General features: G+C 35.8%; 1 protein-coding gene across 1 annotated transcript; it reads right to left on the minus strand.

Moving 5' to 3' along the window:
* Positions 1 to 18,308: 18,308 nt before the first annotated feature.
* LOC149150962 (protein SMALL AUXIN UP-REGULATED RNA 54-like) lies at positions 18,309 to 18,854 on the minus strand. The gene has a single exon (XM_089437881.1). The coding sequence runs from the start codon at positions 18,800 to 18,802 to the stop codon at positions 18,320 to 18,322; it is 483 nt and encodes a 160-aa protein (XP_089294007.1). The 5' UTR covers positions 18,803 to 18,854; the 3' UTR covers positions 18,309 to 18,319.
* Between the last annotated feature and the right edge of the window lie 1,708 nt (positions 18,855 to 20,562).

Here is a 20,562-nt window from a genome sequence, read left to right on the forward strand (position 1 = left end):
TCATAAACCAAGTTATCCGAAGTCAAATTATGGCAACAGAATCCATACATCAGTCTAAATATAGATAAATACACTGAATTCATACAAGAAATGTCTAGTTTATCTCTACAAAAGCAACGCAAACAAATATTGAACCAGTTCCAAAACTGTGTTGGCATTTCTAAGGCCGACAGTCCCAAAAATAATTTAATACATTCTTAATCAGAAAAGCTAGTTTTCGTTCATATCCTTAAACCCTAACTAACAACAATACTTGAAATTTCTGTCATGGAAATATTGGCTCGAGGAGCTCGAGGCACAAGTCAAGTTAGAATCTAAGACCCACCTGCGAAAACGAAGAATGAATCATGGTTTAATAAGAAGGTCGCATCCCACAAACTACATGCCGAATTATGGTTTAGAGCGATCAATAGTGGGCTTACCCACACAGGAAAAGCCAATGATTAGGATCGAAATCATGCAAAGTCTAGACTACAATATGAAAACCATAATGGTGAGATTGTTTACCTGAGCAGGAGCTGGACATCTCTCAAAGTGGCAATCGAACCTGCAAATACATCAGGCAGCCTCAGTAAAAATGAAAATGGAGAAATACTTTAAATGACATTACTCGAATCCATGCCGATGACATTGCACCTGTTCCAGAGTGGCCCAAAAACCCATCAAAGACCCTCACAAACCACCACAGTGCATCTAGCACCCATAGAGGAATCATAATGGAGAAATACTGAGGTCATAGTAACAAGAGTCACAAAGCACCTGGAGTTTTCAAACAGAAGCCTATCGGAGCAATGTACCAGGTCACTGTACTAGAGCCGAGAGCTGAGCCGAATGAGGAATGAATGAACCTCCCTCATCACTGGTAAAGACATTATACCTCCCTGACAAACCTGAACGATCGAGACCATAGAACTTAACAGATCCAACGACAGATGAAAAGCGAGGTGAAAAACCTCAATATCCTTACTGGAGACTAGAGTTAAGTGAATTAATGCCACACCAAATGGCTAGCATGGAGATCTACATATATGGCTGGAGATATCCTTAAGGTGCTCCCACCTTAATGAGGAGGGGCCTGCCTTAGAGAAAAAGGCTCGAGATAATTTATTGCAGGTACAACATGATAGTCTATGTGGAGTTCTAGTGAGGAGGCCAAGCGGAACCACAACCGCTTCAAACTTAGCCCTTAATCAATCATCGATCAAATGTTGCCATATCATTAATACTTCGTATAAGTTTCATATATGAAGGAGTTTGAATTGTATAAGTGTAATATTGTGTATAAGTTTAATATATAAAAGAGTCTGGTTTGTATAAGGTTAATGTAGGATAGAGTCTGGTCCATATTACAAAGCCTAAGATCACATACTGAGACTTTTGGGTATTTTAACAATCAATTAAGTCATGATACTTTAATATTGATGAAAGAAAAATAAACTGAGTAATGGTTGATATGAACACAGAGTGAGAGAGTGAGAGATTGAGATCAGCACCAAGGGTAAGATGTGGAGGAGCCCTAGATTGCCAAACCAGTTGGAAGTGCCTTATGTGGAGGCCAACCCAAAATTATGGGTACAACTGGGAGAAGAATTGCGACAGGCTAATGCTACCCTGCTCGAAACAGTACAACAATTATGGGCAGAGATGATGAACCTAAGGACAAACAATGAACGGTTAAGGCAGGAACAGGAGAAGATCCTTAAAAGTCTGTCCGACTGACAAAATCAGCGGGGACCAGACCCTAGTACAGAGAATAGGGAAAAGACCCCAACTGCCCATAATGGGGAAGATAATGCAGAATCCGCGGAAGGCCATAAAGAGGAAGAAGAAGGGCGTTCAGATAACGTTTCTGATCAAAGGAAGACAAAAAGGCAGAAGACAGAATTACAAGGCGAGTTCAAGAAAATCAAACCCTCGTTGTTTGAAGGAGAGTCGGAAGAAGCAATAGAAGCTTGGCTGATAGACATGGGAAAATATTTCCAGATTTATGAATATACTGATAAGCTTAAAGCACAGCTGGCAGTTTACCAATTACGAGGAAAGGCCACCCTCTGGTGGGAGGAAATTAAAACCGTAAGAAAGATTGATGAGGAACAAGTAACGTGGCAAGAATTCCATAAACATTTTAAAGATAAATATCTAACGGAACGTTACTATGATGAAAAGGCAAAAGGGTTCCCTGAGTTAAGGCTGAAATCTTTGACCATGGATGAGTATGTTAAATGGTTTACCTCCCTATTGCGATACATCCCATTTATGCAAGAGGAGAAAGCTAAGATTCAAAAATTTATTAGAAGTTTGCCCAACTTAATGAAGGAGAAACTAGAATTTGATTATCCTAAAACAATGGATGATGCAGTATGAAAAGCCAACATATGTTATCAGCAAATGAAGTAGAAAAATGAAGGATCTAAAGGCACTATCAGCAATAAAATGAGAAAATTACCACCAAATAGGCAACATAAAGTCATAAATGGAAAAAATAATAAACAAAGGACTTTAGGAAAATTTGCAAGAAATCCACCTATAGCTCAGACATACACCGAGTATAGACAACCTGAAGGAGTTAGCAAAACTGCTACTGAACAACCACCAAAGCCGCCACTGCAATGTTGGGGATGTGGGGAAGTACATTATTACAAAAACTTCCTACACAAAGCTTGAACTGAACAACTTTCGAACATGCAAGAAGCTTCTATGGTAGGAGATATCGCAAGGAGCATGCCCAGAATTAATGCTGCCTTGGACGATCATCAGGCGGAATACCAGCCCACCATGATCGAATGTGAAGGTATGATTGTTGATCAACCTGTTTTTGTTTTGTTTGATCCCGGTGCTAGCCTAAGCTACATTATTCCTAAAGTGGTAGAAAAATGTCAGCTGCAAAGTTGTAGATTTAAGAAGTCCTGGCTAGTTCAACTAGCCACCGAAACAAAAAGTAAGGTGTCTGCAAAAACAGGAAACTGCCCTATAACATTTTCAAGACAGTGCATCCAGGTTGATCTGAAAATCCTTCCCCTGGTTTTGTATGATTTATTAATAGGAATGGACTGACTGGAAGTTTGTTGGTCCCTGGTAGATTGCAAAGAAAAATCTATAAGTTATCTTACCAAGTCAGGACATCGAAAAGAAATTCAAGGAATCAAGAAAAATATCAAATTACGCCCTATTACGGCTAACCAACTAGGAATATGCATAAGGTAAGGCTGTCAAATCAAAACAATGACAGAAATAAGATGACCTCCTTAGAGAATATTCCTGTAATTCAGGATTTCATAGATGTATTCCCTGAATCCATTCTTGGGTTGCCACCAAGACGAGATATCGACTTTACCATTGAGCTAGTGCCTAGAGCAGCCCCTGTTTCAAAATCCCCCTACCATATGAGCATTCCTGAGTTAACAGAACTTAAAATGCAGCTTCAGGAGCTTTTAGATAAAGGGTACATTCACCCTAGTGTGTCCCCTTGGGGAGCCCCTGTGTTATTTGTTCGAAAAAAGGATGGGACCTTAAGATTGTGCATTGATTATCGTTAACTAAATAAGTTGACCATCAAGAATAAGTACCCTTTACCTCGTATTGATGATTTATTTGATCAAGTGAAAGGAGCTAGTGTGTTTTTTTAGGCCCCTATACTACTAGTGTAACCCCCTATTGTTATTAGTATAACCCACTTACTATATTGATGTACCCATGTAGTGCCCATATTGTTACTCTTGTGCCCCATAGAAGCCCACTATTGTTATTATTGTGGCTTTATATTATTATTGTTAGGTCGGCTAGGTTATATTGTGACTCCTTAGACTCCTATATATATAAAGGAGGTATTTTCATTTGTATCATCCAAGAATTGTTCATTTATGTAATGTAAAGGAGGTTGCCCCCTCGAAGAGGCTGAATTCTAAGGCATTGATCTATATTTTCTATCTTTTCTTGAGCTGGTTTCATAACATTTGGCATCAGAGCTTTGGATTCTAGGGTTTCGCTATTCCAAATAGGTCATTGTGGAATTTTCGCTATAACCTTTTTCTGTGACGTTTCAGAAGTCGCAAAAAAAAACCATTTGAGAAGAAATCGCGCTGAACCTTGGGTCCGAATTTCAGAGCCTTTCGCGCTATATTTGTAGAGATATGATCTGAGGAAGTTGGTCTTTTTGCAGACTCCTGAATTACATTCCAAACAGGTGACTTGGGGAAAAGCGTCATAAATTTCTCTCTAGGGATCGGATTGAAATTTCATAAGAAGGTACAGAAAGAGGACGGACTGTAGTCTCCTGTATGCATTTTTCAGATCCAAAGGTTGAAACAGTGACACGTGGCACTTCATACAATTTATCTCTTCTAGAAAGGTCTATAATCAGGTCATCTTGGGAGATTGTGCATAACTCTTTCTTACAGAATCCAATTTGGATCAGACTGGTGGCATTGGAAAGAGGACACAGAGGGATACTATAGGTTGTAATTTCAAAACTTAAAGATCTGAAAGTACAGAGTTACAGTCGTTTCAAGGTCGAGCTCCTAAAATCAAGAAAAAGCAAGATGAGGAAGTTTGATGGCAAGGATCCAGTAAATTGGATACTTCAGATGGAGCAATATTTTGATCTACATGGTGTACAATTGTTACAAAAGGTATGTATTGCATCTTCATATTTAGAACCAGATCAATTTTTATGGTACAAAGGGCTTTGTTCTCGTAAACAATTTGTTACGTGGTTAATTTTCACGGAGGAAATGATAGCACATTATGAGGATACAAAGAGCAACACCTTCTTTAGAGGAACACCACAACAATTGGAAAGAGTAAAAGGGCTTTGTGACATAGTGGAAAGAAAAATTATGGAAACCAGGAAGCATACCCCTCACAACTATAAAGATGGAAATGTTGTTTCTCCTAGCCTTCCATAACCTACAAGGGTTACACCACAACAATTGGAAGAAAAAAGAGAAAAAGGGCTTTGTTACAATTGTGATAGCAAATGCAATAAAGGTCATAAGTGTGCAGAGAAGAAATTATTTTACATAGAATATGAAGAGGAGGAAGAAAAGGATCAAGAAACATCAAAAGAATAACATATACGCCAGGACCCCACCCCACAGAAAGAAGAAATGAATCAGACCATATCTTGTAAAGCATTGGCAATAATTACCCTCCTCAAACTCTCAAGATAGGACATATCAAGAAGAAAAATGTGCAAGAAGTGAAACATCACATCGAGAAAGAAGAAATGAATCCAACCATATCTTGTAATTCATTGTTCGAAATTACCACTCCTCAAACTATCAAGATAGAAGGACATATCAAGAAGAAAAATGTTCAATAAGTGAAAGATCACATCGAGCATCAAGAAATGAATCCGACCATATCTTGTAAAGGATTGGAAGAAATGACCACACCTCAAACTCTAGAGATAGAAGGACATATCAAGAAGAAAAAGGTTCAAGCAGTGAAAGATCACATCGAGCATCAACAACAAGTTCTCCAACTTTTAAAGGATAACGCCACTTCGGTGCAAAATCAAAAAAAACAACAGGTAGATAAACATCGTAGTGAAAAATGTTTTGATGTAGGTGATTGGGCATTTTTACTGCTACATCTCAAGCAAGCTATTTATGAGAAGGAAATGTTGGCAATACTATGTGCACTTAAAAAATGGCGACCTTACCAAATGGGAAGACTCTTCAAGGATGAGGATGTGGAAGCATTATTTTGTGCTATTTATATTATCCAACCAAATTGGATAAACGAAGCAAGGGATGAATGGAAGAAGGACGAAGAAGTATGGCCACTTATTCAAAAGTTGCAAAAGATCCCAATTCAAACAATATTGCCAGAAATTGAAGAGGAAGGAAAAATCATATTGGAACCTGGAGCAGTCACAGAAACAAGAACCCGACAGCTACGAAATCGATCAATTTCAGATTATCTCATCAAGTGGAAGAACTTACCCGCTGAAGATTCCACATGGGAGGACAAGAATTTTATACACAAGCATCAAGAACTACTCAAGCGTTGACGACAACGCTTTTTGAAGGAGAGGGGCATGTTAGGCCCCTATACCACTAGTGTAATCCCTTATTGTTATTAGTATAACCCACTTATTATATTGATGTACCCATGTAGTGCCCATATTGTTACTCTTGTGCCCCATAGAAGCCCACTATTGTTATTATTATGGCTTTATATTATTATTGTTAGGTCGGCTAGGTTATATTGTGACTCCTTAGACTCCTATATATATAGAGGTATTTTCATTTGTATCATCCAAGAATTGTTCATTTATGTAATGTAAAGGGGGTTGCCCCCTCGAAGAGGCTGAATTCTAAGGCGTTGATCTATCTTTTCTATCTTTTCTTGAGTTGGTTTCATAACATGTTTTCAAAAATTGATTTAAGATCTAGTTACCACCAAATCAGAATAAAAGATGAAGATATCTGCAAAACCGCATTCCGAACTCGTTATGGACATTACAAGTTTGTGGTACTTCCTTTCGGCCTTACTAATGCTCCAGCCACTTTCATGAGTCTAATGCACAGAATTTTCCATCCATTTCTAGATAAATTTGTACTGACTTTTATCAATGATATACTAATATATTCCAAAAATCAGGACGAACACGAACAACACTTAAGGACAATATTGCAGATATTGCGAGATAACTAGTTGTATGGAAAGTTTAGCAAGTACGATTTTTATAAAAATCAAATCCAGTACCTAGGCCATGTTATATCAGCAGAAGGAATAATGGTGGATCCAGAGAAGATCAAAACTATTATGGAATGGACCACACCGAAAAACATTTCCGACATAAGTTCCTTCTTGGGTTTGGCAGAGTTTTACCACCGATTTATTAAAGGCTTTTCAAAAATAGCCTTTCCAATGACTACACTTCAGAAAAAGGGGCGTGCATTTCACTGGATAGCAGAATGCCAGCAAAGTTTTGAGCAACTAAAACAACTACTTACAACCGCTCCAGTGCTGAAAGTAGAAGATCCAAAAAAAAAACTTTTGTAGTATGCGCAGATGCAAGCAAAGAGGGTGTAGGTGGAGTATTAACTCAGGAAGGAAAGGTCATTGCTTATGAGTCACACCAACTAAAGGATTATGAACAACACGACAAAGCCTACAATCTAGAGTTGACCGCGGTAGTGCATGCATTAAAAATGTGGTGACACTACCTTCTAGGGAAGAAATTTATGTTATTAACTGACTACAACAGTCTGACCAATTTCTTTAATCAATCTAGTTTAAATGCGCGGCAGGCCAGATGGACCTCATTCTTGAGCGAATTTGACTTTGACATGAAGCACCTCAAAGGAAAAGAAAACTGGGTAGCAGATGCTTTGAGCAGAAAAATACATTGCATCTATGAGGTACATTTCAGTTAAGCACAATCTAACCTACCAGAGGTTATCTGAGAGGCATCCCTCAAAGATCCACAATATGCATTCCTATGGCAGCAAGCTTCGGAAGCTCAAGAAAAAGGGGAATAGTGTGTGTGCAATTAACCCCAACAAATTTTTAACATTCAGAAATGGAATTTATATTCCTAACCAAAACTCTATGAAGTAAATGCTATTATATGAGTTTCACAAGAAGCCTTACACCGCCCACCCAAGATACCAAAAACTGTTTTCGGCTATCAAGAAAAGTTATTTCTAGCCAGGCTTAAGAAAATATGTGCCTGAGTATTTATCCAAATGCTTAGAGTGCCAATTGGTGAAGGCGGAGCATCAACATCCTGTGGGTCTATTGCAACCATTACCCATTCTAGAATGGAAATGGGAGACAATCACTTTAGATTTTATCACTGGATTACCTCGTACAAAAAGGAAACATGACTCAATCATTGTTGTGGTGGACACGCTGAGCAAGATAGCTCATTTCATTCCAGTAAAATCCACCTATAAAATGGTGGAGATTATAGACATATTTATGAGAGAAATCTTCCGACTACACAGGATACTCCGAGTGGTGATCTTTGACAGAGATGTAAGCTTTACATTCGCTTTCTAGAAAACTCTCTTTGTATGGTTGGGTACACAAATCCATTTCAGCACTGCCTACCATCCTCAGACAGATGGTCAGACAAAGCGAGTGAATCAAGTCTTGGAAGACATGTTGAGAATGTTTGTAATGAAACAACCACAAAAATGGGAGGATTACCTCCACTTGTTAGAATTTTCCTACAATAATGGACATCATGAATCATTGGGTATGATCCCTTTTGATGTACTATATGGAAGAAAGTGTCAGGTACCTACAGACTGGAACAGCCCAGATAATAAATTAGCATTGGGCCCCGATATGTTAACAACAATGGAGGCCACAGTTAATAAGGTTCGCCAGAACTTAAAGGTGGTGCAGGATAGGCAAAAGGTGTACGCAGATAAGAATAGTACTCATAAAGAATTCCAGATGGGGGATCACATGTATTTGAAGGTTAAACACCAGAAGAGAACTTTATATTGTTAAGGTTGTGCCAAGTTGGCACCATGCTACTGTGGAGCCTTTCAAATTTTAGAACGGATTGGGCCCGTGGCATATAAGCTAGCACTTCCAGGCCATATCGGATTCCACAATGTCTTTCATGTATCCTTATTAAAAAAATACATTTACAATCCTCAACATATTATTAACTAGGAAAGTATTTAGGTAATGGTAAAATAGAAGCAATATGTTAAGAATTGTTGTTATAGGAATTTTTCTGATTGCAAATTATGAATGTGTAGGTAGAACCCAAGGAATAATTTCTGGTAGAGCCTCTTCGTATCCTCTATCAGAGAAAAATCTCCTTGCGGAGGCGAGCCATCATCCAAGTTAAAGTGCAGTGGAAGCACTTTGGCCTGGATGAGGCTATTTGGGAAGAAGAGGAAGCCATGCGAAAAGCTTATCCTGCACTATTTACATAGAGGAAGAACACCAGGGATGATGTTCCTCTCGAGGGGAGGGAGCTGTAACATACAACAATACATCATAAATTGTTTTACCAAGTTTAATTATCACTGTTAATTTTATTTCTGTTTTTATCTGAATTATTAAAACTATTGGGTTGAAAATCCAGAACAAATGTTGTTAATTATTAATTAAAATAATATGGATCAGTTTGTTAAAATACAAGAAAAACAATAGAATTAGCTTCTGAGAACAATTACAACTGTTCCTTCACCCTTTTCCTTTAACAGGAAAAATGATAGAACCCTGGGTGGGGTTGGAGGAACTGGACTGTCTTGAATTCTTCCTTGAGCTGGGAAAAAGAAACCTAATGAGTGGGAAAGAAAACTATGATAACAGTTGTCGGGTACAAGACTTGAGACTAGATAGATTCCTGATGCCCAAGGTTCCCAACTGTTGATCATTGTCAAAGGTGGAAAAGCTCAGAGGGGGAATCTGGACGTAATTTCTAGTTTCGGCGCTGGGTGATGATACCTTCCAAAAAAAAGGTTACATGCAATAATAAGAAAATATATAAGTGTTATCACCATATCAATCATTATTATTAGAAGGGATATGCTTTTACTATTATAGTAGAAAAGTACATTAATAGGCTACCAAAAGTAATTAACATTTATCAATTTCTAAATAGAGTAGGAAATACTATCTTAATTCTATACTAGTATATATTTACTCATAATTTAAATATGCTAAGCTAGCAAATATATTAGCTCGCTATTATTTTTAGTAGACAGTTTAATGGTCAATTTCAGAAGAACATGCTAAGCTACATTAGTAAACCAATATACTTTTCTAGTCTTTCAGTAAATTTCTATAACACTGAAATTGCAGTCTGTGGGTGAAGCTAACACCCCCACAAAATACATATATCAGTTCTCAGACTACATTTTGGTAATATTTCTTTACATTTACAAGAAGGAACATTGATAAAAAATATAAATGATAACTACCTTACAGTTGACAATGCTTATAACCACAGCCAAGGGTTTATCGGTTCCCAAACGAGTTCTGGAAGGAACTCATCAAGAACCAAGTACCCAAGAGTTCTTAAAACACGAAACCTCTGAATCATTAATGATGATTACATTTAAATAGAAACTATACAAAAAGGAAAACATGACTTCCAAAAACCAGCATTGAAAGCCATAGAGTGATATTACAGTCGAGCTCGAAGCACACAAAAACCTTAAAATCCTTTTATTTAAACTGATACGAAATAAGACTGTAATTCATAAACCAAGTTATTCGAAGTCGATTTAGGGAAGCAAACTCCATACATCAGTCTAAATGTAGATAAATATACTGAATTCATACAAGAAATGTTCGGTTGATCTCCGCAGAAATAACGTAAACAAATATTGAACCAGTTCCAAAACTGCATTTGCATTTCTAAGGTCAACAGTCCCAAAAATAATTTAATACATTCTTTATCGAAAAACCCAATTTTCGGTCATAGCCTTAAACCCTAACTAACAACAATCCTTGAACTTTCTATCATGGAAATACTGGCTCGAGGAGGTCAAGGCACAAGTCAAGTTAGAATCCAAGAACCACCTAGGAAAATGAAGAATGAAGCACGATTTAATAAGAAGGCCACATCCCACAAACTGCATGCTGAACAAGGGTTTAGAGTGATCAACAGTGGGCTTACCTACACAGGAAAATCCAATGATTAGGACCAAAATCATGCAAATTCTAGACTACTATATGAAAACCATAATGGCGAGGTGGTTTACCTGAGTAGGAGCTAGACATCCCTCAAAGTGGAAATCGAACCTGCAAATACATCAGGCAGCCTCAGCAAAAATGAAAATGGAGAAAGACTTTAAATGACACTACTCGAAAATGAATCATTGCTTACCTTTTTCTGTCGCGGAATCGACCCACTCCACTGTGGTTTTAGAATCCATGCCGAAGACATTGCACCTGTTCTAGTGTGGCCCAGAAACCTATCAGACACCCTCACAAACCACCACAGTGCATCTAGCACCCATAGAGGAATCATAATGGATAAATGTTAATTACTTTTGCTAGCCTATCAATGTACTTTTCTGCTATAATAGTAAAAGTCTATCCCTTCTACTAATAATGATTGATATGGTGATAACACTTATCTGTTTCCTTATTATTGCATGTAACCTTTTTTTTTGGGAAGGTCTCACCACCCAGCCTCGAAACTAGCAATTACGTGCAAATTCCCCCTCCGAGCTCTTCCACCTCCGACAATGATGAAAAATTGGGCACCTTGGGTGTCAAGACTTTATCCAGCCTCAAGTCTTGTACCCCACAACTGTTATCATAATTTTGTTTCCCACTGGTTAGATTTCTTTTGCCTAGCTCAAGGAAGAATTCAACACAGTGCAGTTCCTCCAACCCCCCTAGGGTTTTTCCCTTTTTCCTCTTAAAGGAAAAGGATGAAGGAATAATTGTAACTCAACTTCTCATAAGTTAATTCAACTATTTCTCTAGTCTTTTAACAAACTGATCCATAATATTTTAATTAATAATTAACAACATTTGTTCTGGCTTTTCAGCCCAATAGTTTTAATAATTCAGATAAAACATAAATAAAATTAACAGTAATAATTAAACTTGGTAAAACAATTTATGATGTACCGTTGTATGTTACAGCTCCCTCCCCTCGAAAGGAACATCGTCCCTGTTGTTCTTCCTTTATGTAAACAGTGCAGGATAAGCTTTTTGCATGGCTTCCTCTTCTTCCCAAGTAGCCTCATCCGGGCTAAAATGCTTCCACTGCACTTTAAATTGGATGATGCCTCGCCTCCGCAAGGTGATTTCTCCCTAATCGAGGATGTGAAGAGGCTCTGTCAGAATTCTCCCTCAGGTTCTACCTGCACATTCATAATCTATTGTGAGGAAAATTCCTTTAACAACAATTCTTAACATATTGCTTCTATTTTATCATTACTTGAATGCTTTCCTAGTTAATAATATGTCGAGGATCGTAAATGTATTTTTTTAATAAGGATACATGAAAGACATTGTGGACTTGGATGTGGCCTGGAAGTGCTAGCTTATATGCCACGGGCCCAATCCGTTCTAAAATCTGAAAGGGTCCACAGTACTGTGGTGCCAACTTGGCACAACCTTTCCATTGTAAAGTGCTCTTTCGGGGTTTAACCTTCAAATACACATGATCCCCCATATGGAATTCTTTATGAGTCCTCTTCTTATCTACATACACCTTTTTCCTATCTTGCACCGCCTTTAAGTTCTGGCGAACCTTCTTAACAGTGGCCTCCATTTCCACTAACATATCAAGGCCCAATGCTAATTTATTATCCAGACTGTTCCAGTCCATAGGTACCTGACACTTTCTTCCATATAGTACTTCGAAAGGGCTCATACCCAATGATTCATGATGTCCATTATTGTAGGAAAATTCTACCAAGTGGAGGTAATCCTCCCATATTTGTGGTTGTTGCATTACAAACATTCTCAACATGTCTTCCAAGACTTGATTCACTCGCTCTGTCTGACCATGTGTCTGAGGATGGTAGGCAGTGCTGAAATGGATTTGTGTACCCAACCCTACAAAGAGAGTTTTCCAGAAAGTGGATGTAAATTTTACATCTCTGTCGGAGATCACCGCCCAGGGTATCCCGTGTAGTCGAAAGATTTATCTCATAAATATGTCTGCAATCTCCATCGTTTTATAGGTGAATTTTACAAGAATGAAATGAGCGGTCTTGCTTAGATTGTCCACCACAACCATGATTGAGTCATGTTTCATTTTTTTACGAGGTAATCCAGTGATAAAATCTAAAGTGATTGTCTCCCATTTCCATTCTGGAATGGGTAATGGTTGCAATAGATGTGTAGGATGTTGATGCTCCACCTTCACCAATTGGCACTCTAAGCATTTGGATAAATATTCAGCCACATATTTTCTTAACCCTGGCTAGAAATAACTTTTCTTGATAGTTGAAACAATTTTTGGTATCCTGGGTGGGCGATGTAAGGCTTCTTGTGAAACTCATCTAATAACATCTGCTTCACAGAGTTTTGGTTAGGAATATAAATTCTATTTCTGAATGTTAACAATTTGTCGGGGTTAATTGCATACTCACATTGTTCCCCTTTTGCTTGAGCTTCCAAAGCTTGCTGCCATAGGAATGCATATTCTGGATCTTTGAGGGATGCCTCTCGGATAACCTCTGGTAGGTTAGATTGTGCTTGACTGAAATGTACCTCATAGATGCAATGTATTTTTCTACTCAAAGCATCTACTACCTAGTTTTCTTTTCCTTTGAGGTGCTTCATGTCAAAGTCAAATTCTCTCAAGAATGTGATCCATCTGGCTTGCCGTGCATTTAAACTAGACTGGTTAAAGAAATTGGTCAGGCTGATATGGTCAGTTAATAACAAAAATTTCTTCCCTAGAAGGTAGTGTCGCCACATTTTTAATGCATGCACTACCGCGGTCAACTCCAGATCGTAGGCAGAGTAGCGTTGTTCATAATCCTTCAGTTTGTGTGACTCATAGGCAATGACCTTTCCTTCCTGAGTTAATACTCCACCTACACCCTCTTTACTTGCATCCGTGCATACTACAACACCATTACGTGACTGAGTATACTGAAGTGGGAGGTATATATGGTTATTTCTAGTCTATGCTTCTATTGCAATTTGCCTAGATAATTTAGCTTTTCATGGGTGCCTTTTTTGGCACACACTTGAGAAATTGAAACAATGGCTGACTGTGGTAAGTTTCTTTTTTTTTTCAGGAATTTGAAGAGAGAGAAAACACTAAACATTACTTTCAGGAGCTTGTTTCACTTGCAAGGAGGGTGTGCAAAGAGGAAAGGTTAGTAATTATTATCATATTTGGATGACACCTCATGGTGATGTTATAATTATCCTATTTCCTGGTGAAAAAAATTGATATTTGTATGGTTAAAAGGGATGTCGTTGTCTTCCCTTCAAAAAGTACATTCTTATCCATCAAAATAGCGTTCCAACCTACTCAGAATTTGTTCCCAAGGATTCAGATGCACTGAACATTGAACATATATAGACTATAAAGTTCAAAATACATTTGTCAAGCCCAAGCCACCCTTTAACTTTATCTAGAATGCATCTATATAGCTATGAGTATAGTCATAATATATTAGTATTGTTATTTTTCTAATATATTAGTATTGTTATTTTTCTATTTTTTACGACTCCTTAAAGTTTTGGTGTCTTAGTTTGTGGTTTCTTGGTCTTGGTTGCAGAGAGAATTATAGGTTTTCCTCTCGTTTTTATTGGAACCTGGTTTTATCAGCCTTTCTGAGATGAGGCAGAACATGTTATGTTTTGTAGTTAGTTCTTGTATTTAGTTCCTTTCAGTAATAGTTTCCTTTTCAAACACATCATCTTTGTTCTTATTTGGTATCGTGCATGAGGTTGATGCTCGTGATATTTTTGACAATGTTTTATTACGGTTGGAATTTAAGTTGTAATCTATTTATGCTATTTTCTATGGATTGAAGATTAAAATTCGTTTACCATATACATTCATACTCAGTCTATTTTCGCTATTTTCTATGAGACACAGTGACCTGTAACCACCCTCTCTTATTACTGGTCTTGATAGTGAGGTGACTTCTTCTCTATTATTCAGAGAGAAATACTATTTCTATAGATAGAAAGGAGGACTTACTATTTATATCAGAGAGTTATGTTATATATACACATGCAGAGTATTATGACTCATGACAGTATTTTTTATGTTGCAGGGCATATCTTTTGTAATTGAAGATAATACAAAGCAACATAATAAGCGTGATAAGCTGTGATTATGACTCATGACAGTATTTTTTTATGTTGAGGGGGTATCTTCTCTAATTGAAGATAATACAAAGCAACATAATAACTGTAATAATATGTCTCTCTGTTGTAGCTTGTAAAACCTAGAAAAGCAAGGGTTGGATTCTTTATTTACAACGTCTCCAACAAAGAACTTTTTTTACAAATCTGAAAAAACACTAGAAAAAACACAATTTTTTTGAAAAATACTTAGAAAAATAAAGCAGTTGAATGTTCTACTTTACACTTTCAACGCTAAAAAAACATGACGAACCTTTTTTTACAAATTTGAAAAAAATATACTAAAAAACAAAAGTTGAATGTTTTGCTTTACACAAAACAGATAAACAGACTTTTGCTAGCTACATATTGTTTTAAGTCACTGCTATGACTTATTTTTGTGCAGGTCACTAATTTGATTCACATACACAGTCACATGACACGAGAAATGTTACACATAATACATGGATTTAACTTTGGGCACTCCTTTCTGGTACGGATGCGTTTTCTTGAAACTCGCCATGGATGTGTTTTCTTGAAGCTCCCCCTCACCGCAGAAAATAACAAATATAATTCTGCAAAACATATATATATATATACATACGGGTGAATCTATCAAGTCAGTAGTACAGTGGGATAACCCAGCACAACCGGATTCAACATATTAAGCTAATAAAAAGAAAATAGTTCCACCAAAATCGAAATACCTGCAAACTATTGCTCATAATCGAATCGAAACCCAGAAGGTTTTATTCTAAAACTACTGCAGGTGACCGGGGTTAGTTCCCGGTCAAGACCGTGACCGGAAACAAACCTGAGCGATTCATCGTATAAATTTTAAATTTAGATATTTAATAAATATATAGAAAAATTAATCATTCATTTTACTTCATAGATATTAAATATATAAAATTTCCAATCATCATAAAGTTATATTATATTTTATATAAAATAAGTCTTTATATTATAATAATAATAATATACAACATTGAAGTTATAAAAAAACATGTTATCATGTTGTACAGTGAAGCTTGGAAAAGGAGAATAAAAATGTTTTGAAGATTCTCACCCTAAAAATGGAAGGGAAAAAATGGAAGGGAAAACCAGAATCTTAGGTTTGAAGCAAAGGTGACATGACGTGGTGAGAATGTTGGACTTTTCTACCAATAGAACGTGTATCCGGAAAGAGACAAGTTTGAAAATGTACCAGAAAGCAAAACCCGAAAGGAATTTCCAAAGGTGGTCACCAAAATAAGAAAAAAATCTACGGCATAATGGCAATGACGGCGAGAGAAACAGACGAAATATCATACCGTATAAGGAAAAGAATATAATATAATATTTAATTAATATGGTAGAAAATTTTAAATTGTAAAGTAAATATAGAAGAAGATTTTTTAATTATAAAAAATATTTTAGGAATGAATAAAAATAAATAAACTATAAAATAGGGAAATTTTAAAAAGTTATACATTTTCTTTAAAAATTTTAAGTAGCAAGTTATAATTTTGAAATATTTTGAATGATTCATGTATTAAATATTGTAATTATAAATTTTAAAAGATTTTTATTTTAACAATATAAAAGTATAATATTCATAAAATCAAAATTATATAGAGAGAAGTGAAATATTTTGAATGATTCATGTATTAAATATTGTAATTATAAATTTTAAAAGATTTTTATTTTAACAATATAAAAGTATAATATTCATAAAGTCAAAATTATATAGAGAGAAGTGTTATGAGGTAGATTAGTTATTTTGAGTGGGGTTTAGGTTTTATTAAGAAATTTTAATTCCAAATCTCATTGGAGGAGTTGAGGATGGAATCCACTTTTAAAGAAATTAAATTATTTTAAGAGGTGTTCAAGTTTGATAAAACATTGTACAATCCTAACAATAAAATCACATTGTAAATAGATTGTTAGAAACACTTCCATCCAATAAATAAATTAAACCCAATTTAAATTTATCCTAATTATATAACTTAAACTTAACTAAAAAATAAAATAATAATAATAATAATAATAAATTAAAGAAAATTAATCTATATAATAACAAAATAACTAAAATTAAATGTATTATTAAAATAATTAAAAATATATATTTTTGTTTTCTATGTTAAGACTAAACTAAGTACCCACGGGGAATTGAACCGGTGACATATCGCAAGGAGTGCCTTAACAGCGCACCCATTCACCGTCAATCCAAAGCCTCGTGGGCAATTAAAAATGAAAATTATTAAAATGGAAAAAATTATTTTAATTATATTAAAAAAATCTTCACTTTGAAACATTACTTTTATTATTTATTACATTTTATAAATGTGAGGATTTAGAATTTTTTTTTTTGTAATTCCATGGTATTTTCTATTCTGAATATTTTTAAAGGAAATTTGTTATAAAATGATTTTAAAAAACAAATAAAATAATTAAATATATTTATTTTCAAAAGAAATTAGTTATAAAACGATTTAAAAAGATAAATTAAATAATTAAATATATTTATTTTTAATTAAAAGAATAATTGTTATAAAAATATTTGAAAAAAAAATTGAAAATTATTATTTTAAAATTTATTTTACATATTTTTAGTGAGTAACATACAATTTTTTTTTATAAAATTACTAAAATTAATTTAAAAACAAAAATTGAAAAATTGAAAAAGAAATAATAATAATAGCTTAATTTAAAATAATGGTAAACTCAAATATCAAATTCGTCTCAAAAATATTTTTACTTTATGATAAAAGGGAAATGTATTTTTCTAAAAAAATATTCGGATAATTCATTGATATGTCATCTATACACTTGGAATCGAGTTAGTAGGTTTTTCTCTATACACTTGAACTAACGTTTGGGAAGTAAACCAGTTTAGAAACTAGGCAAATTCATTATATTAGTTGGTAAAGGCCTTCGAATAAGGAACTCCGATCCTTCCGGTTAAGTTGATCAACTTGTTTTAATAATTTGATTGTTAAAATTGATTAATTTGTTTTAATAATTTGATTGTTAAAATCTATAAAAGTATGGGTATTAGATTTGATTTTACAATTTTTTTTAAATCTCCATCTAAACTACAAGCTCTTAATTATTAAATTCATTATAACATATTTTTAACAATTATACTTATTTTAAATCACATGAATTTAACATAATTTTAAATCAATTTAAAAAATACATAAACAAAAAATAAATATTCCACCTCATCATAAAGAAACCTCCCCATAATGTGTAAAATTTATATACAATGGTATTAAACCCATTTCAAAACATTAAAAACAAAGAGGTAACTATTCCACCCCTTAATCATTGAATGAGAACTTCCACATAAATTTCTAAAAAATTTGAGTATGGATCTATGCAATTAGGTAGTGGTGATTCCTATTTCCAACCCCATAGAAAAGTTATTCCTTCTGACATACACTCTCGATAACTCCATATAACACCCTTTTTTTTCTCGGTCATCACCCCGCGGGTGTTATATGAAACTATCCAAAAAAGCAAAAGCGCATATCAGGACACAATAACTTTTCTATGGGATTGGAAATAAGAATCAAGAATCGCCGTCAATCTCGACGCCATGATTACGCTTGCCACTATGCCTAACGACGTCAATAATACAAGCCAACATGGCCGGATCGCAGGGAATCGTAAGACGACCGTTAGGATAATTGAAACCAAACTCTTCTTCGGCGTCGCGGAGCAGTTTGAAGAAGAGCGGATGGCTCAAATAAGCCACCGGAATAACAACGCGTTCCAGCAGCTCCTCCTCCTTCCCTGTGTAAACAACCAGGTGCCCTTCCGACACATCACCAGGGACGCCCCCGAACATGGTTTCTGAATCAATTACACTTATTTTATCCTTCTCACCTTCGTCGCAATGGAAAGAAAGTCCCGAAACCAGCGCCTCCTTTATGTCAGTGATCGCTGCAGGAATAGCGGTGAGTTTGTTCCATCGTCGAGTTATCTGCTTTCTTTTGACGATTTGCTTGATCTTGTCTATTATTGCTGATCTTCTGCTCTGCATTTTCTCCATCGCCCTTGATTTTCCTTCCACAGAACCCAATGGCTCCTACCTATGGAGCAACACGAGAAACAGGGTAGTGAATAGATGATGAGGGTGATGAAACCAAATAAATAAAGTGAAAGATGAACGGATGCTCAAGGCAGCCTACAGTCTTTGCAGAGTGCGCCATGTGATGGTTCAGTGCTGCCCATGGCTCTCCTTATTTTACGCGACGGTCCTTGAGACCAATTGCACTTTCTGCTTCCCATTGTTTTCCGTTTTTGTAACAGCCACTGCTGTACACGAGTGGAGGCATTTTATAGTTCGATATACCACAAGCTTTCTATTAAATGATGCAGACTGCGTATGTCCCGTGATGCAACATTGCACACAAATATCTGCGCAACAAGTTAACAAGCAAAAGAACAAGTTACCATCGCCAATTTTTTTAATAACAAGTTGCCATCATCAATTTTTTTAATAACAAGTAAAAAAAACAAGTTACCATCACCACTTTTTCATTCCTAATTTTTAATAGCAAGTAAAAAAGACAAATTTTCAGTGCAAAGGCGAGGTAAATTGGAAATTCCAAGCCTGTTCGCAACAAGACCAGAAACGAGCTTTCAGCTTTCATTTTACCGTGCAAACGAGGACAGCAAGAAGGGTCACGAGGCAAAGAATACGGAGTGATGTACGGTAGAGTACGACTCTCAATTTTCAAAGCATCCAGACCCTGCGTTCAGCTGACAATGTCAACGTGTTATGTGGGTGCGACACTGGTCCCCCTCCCTGTCCGTCCAGCTCTATTCTCTAGCTTCCTGTGCAAACTTAATAGAGTTATATCCAGGAGCTCCCATCAAAACGTTGGTCAGTCTGAAATTTTAATTACTTTCTCGTCACAAGGTAAACGTACATGCTGGTTAAAGCCTGCCATTTTTATAAACGTAAAAAACAACTGGATTTTATCAAGTCTAAAAAAACAGTTTTTGATCAACAAAATCTATTATGTTTCTAGATACAATTCCAGTTCAAAATAAAAAAACCTTTTGTTTATGCAAACTAGAGTATTTCAAGCCTATTTATCCATGGAACATTTTAAATTTCAAAATTCAAACATAGTATAGTCTAAGGTATAAAGTGAAATCTTTGTAACAACCGCCCATGCTTGAACTAAATCACTAAATAAAAGTATAATAAATATGTACTTCCATATCGTTCCGTCTCTTTTGGATAGGGATTTTGTTGCTTCATTTAGTTCTCGAAAGATGTTTTTAGGTGTAAAAGCTATGAAAGGATGAGAGATACAATTTTCTCTCTCCAATCTTTAAGATTAGGAGGATCGAATGTCGAGTTGCTCAAGGTGCCCTTAATGATAGTCATTCTCTTGTGAAACATAGAAGAACTTATAATTCCAATGTCTCTGCCCTCAAGTTTGTGGCCATGCCCCCAAACCAATGCAGTTTGTAATAAGAATTTTTAGTACTATGCAGCCAAGCTCCACATTCGCATCTCCCCCTCTGAGCTACTCCATCAAAAACTCCAGTGGGTAGGATGATTTGTGGGCACAAATATCTCCCCAACATGTCCTTCGAGGTCTTCTTCTGTGGTTCTATATAATCTAACCAGGCGATAATCTTAGAACATGTCATATAAACATTAATTTGAATCCCCTTAAATATATGATGATTTCAAGCCTTCCAGATCTCCTAAATAACAAATATTAGAATGTACCTGATTACACCATTTCCCTCCAGACCCCATCGAAGAGCTTTTTCTATTGAACTGAAGCT

The sequence above is a fragment of the Pinus tabuliformis genome, chromosome 9 (assembly GCF_031772625.1).
Source record: "Pinus tabuliformis cultivar Carrire ecotype Pingquan chromosome 9, CPIR1, whole genome shotgun sequence".
NCBI lineage: Eukaryota > Viridiplantae > Streptophyta > Pinopsida > Pinales > Pinaceae > Pinus > Pinus tabuliformis.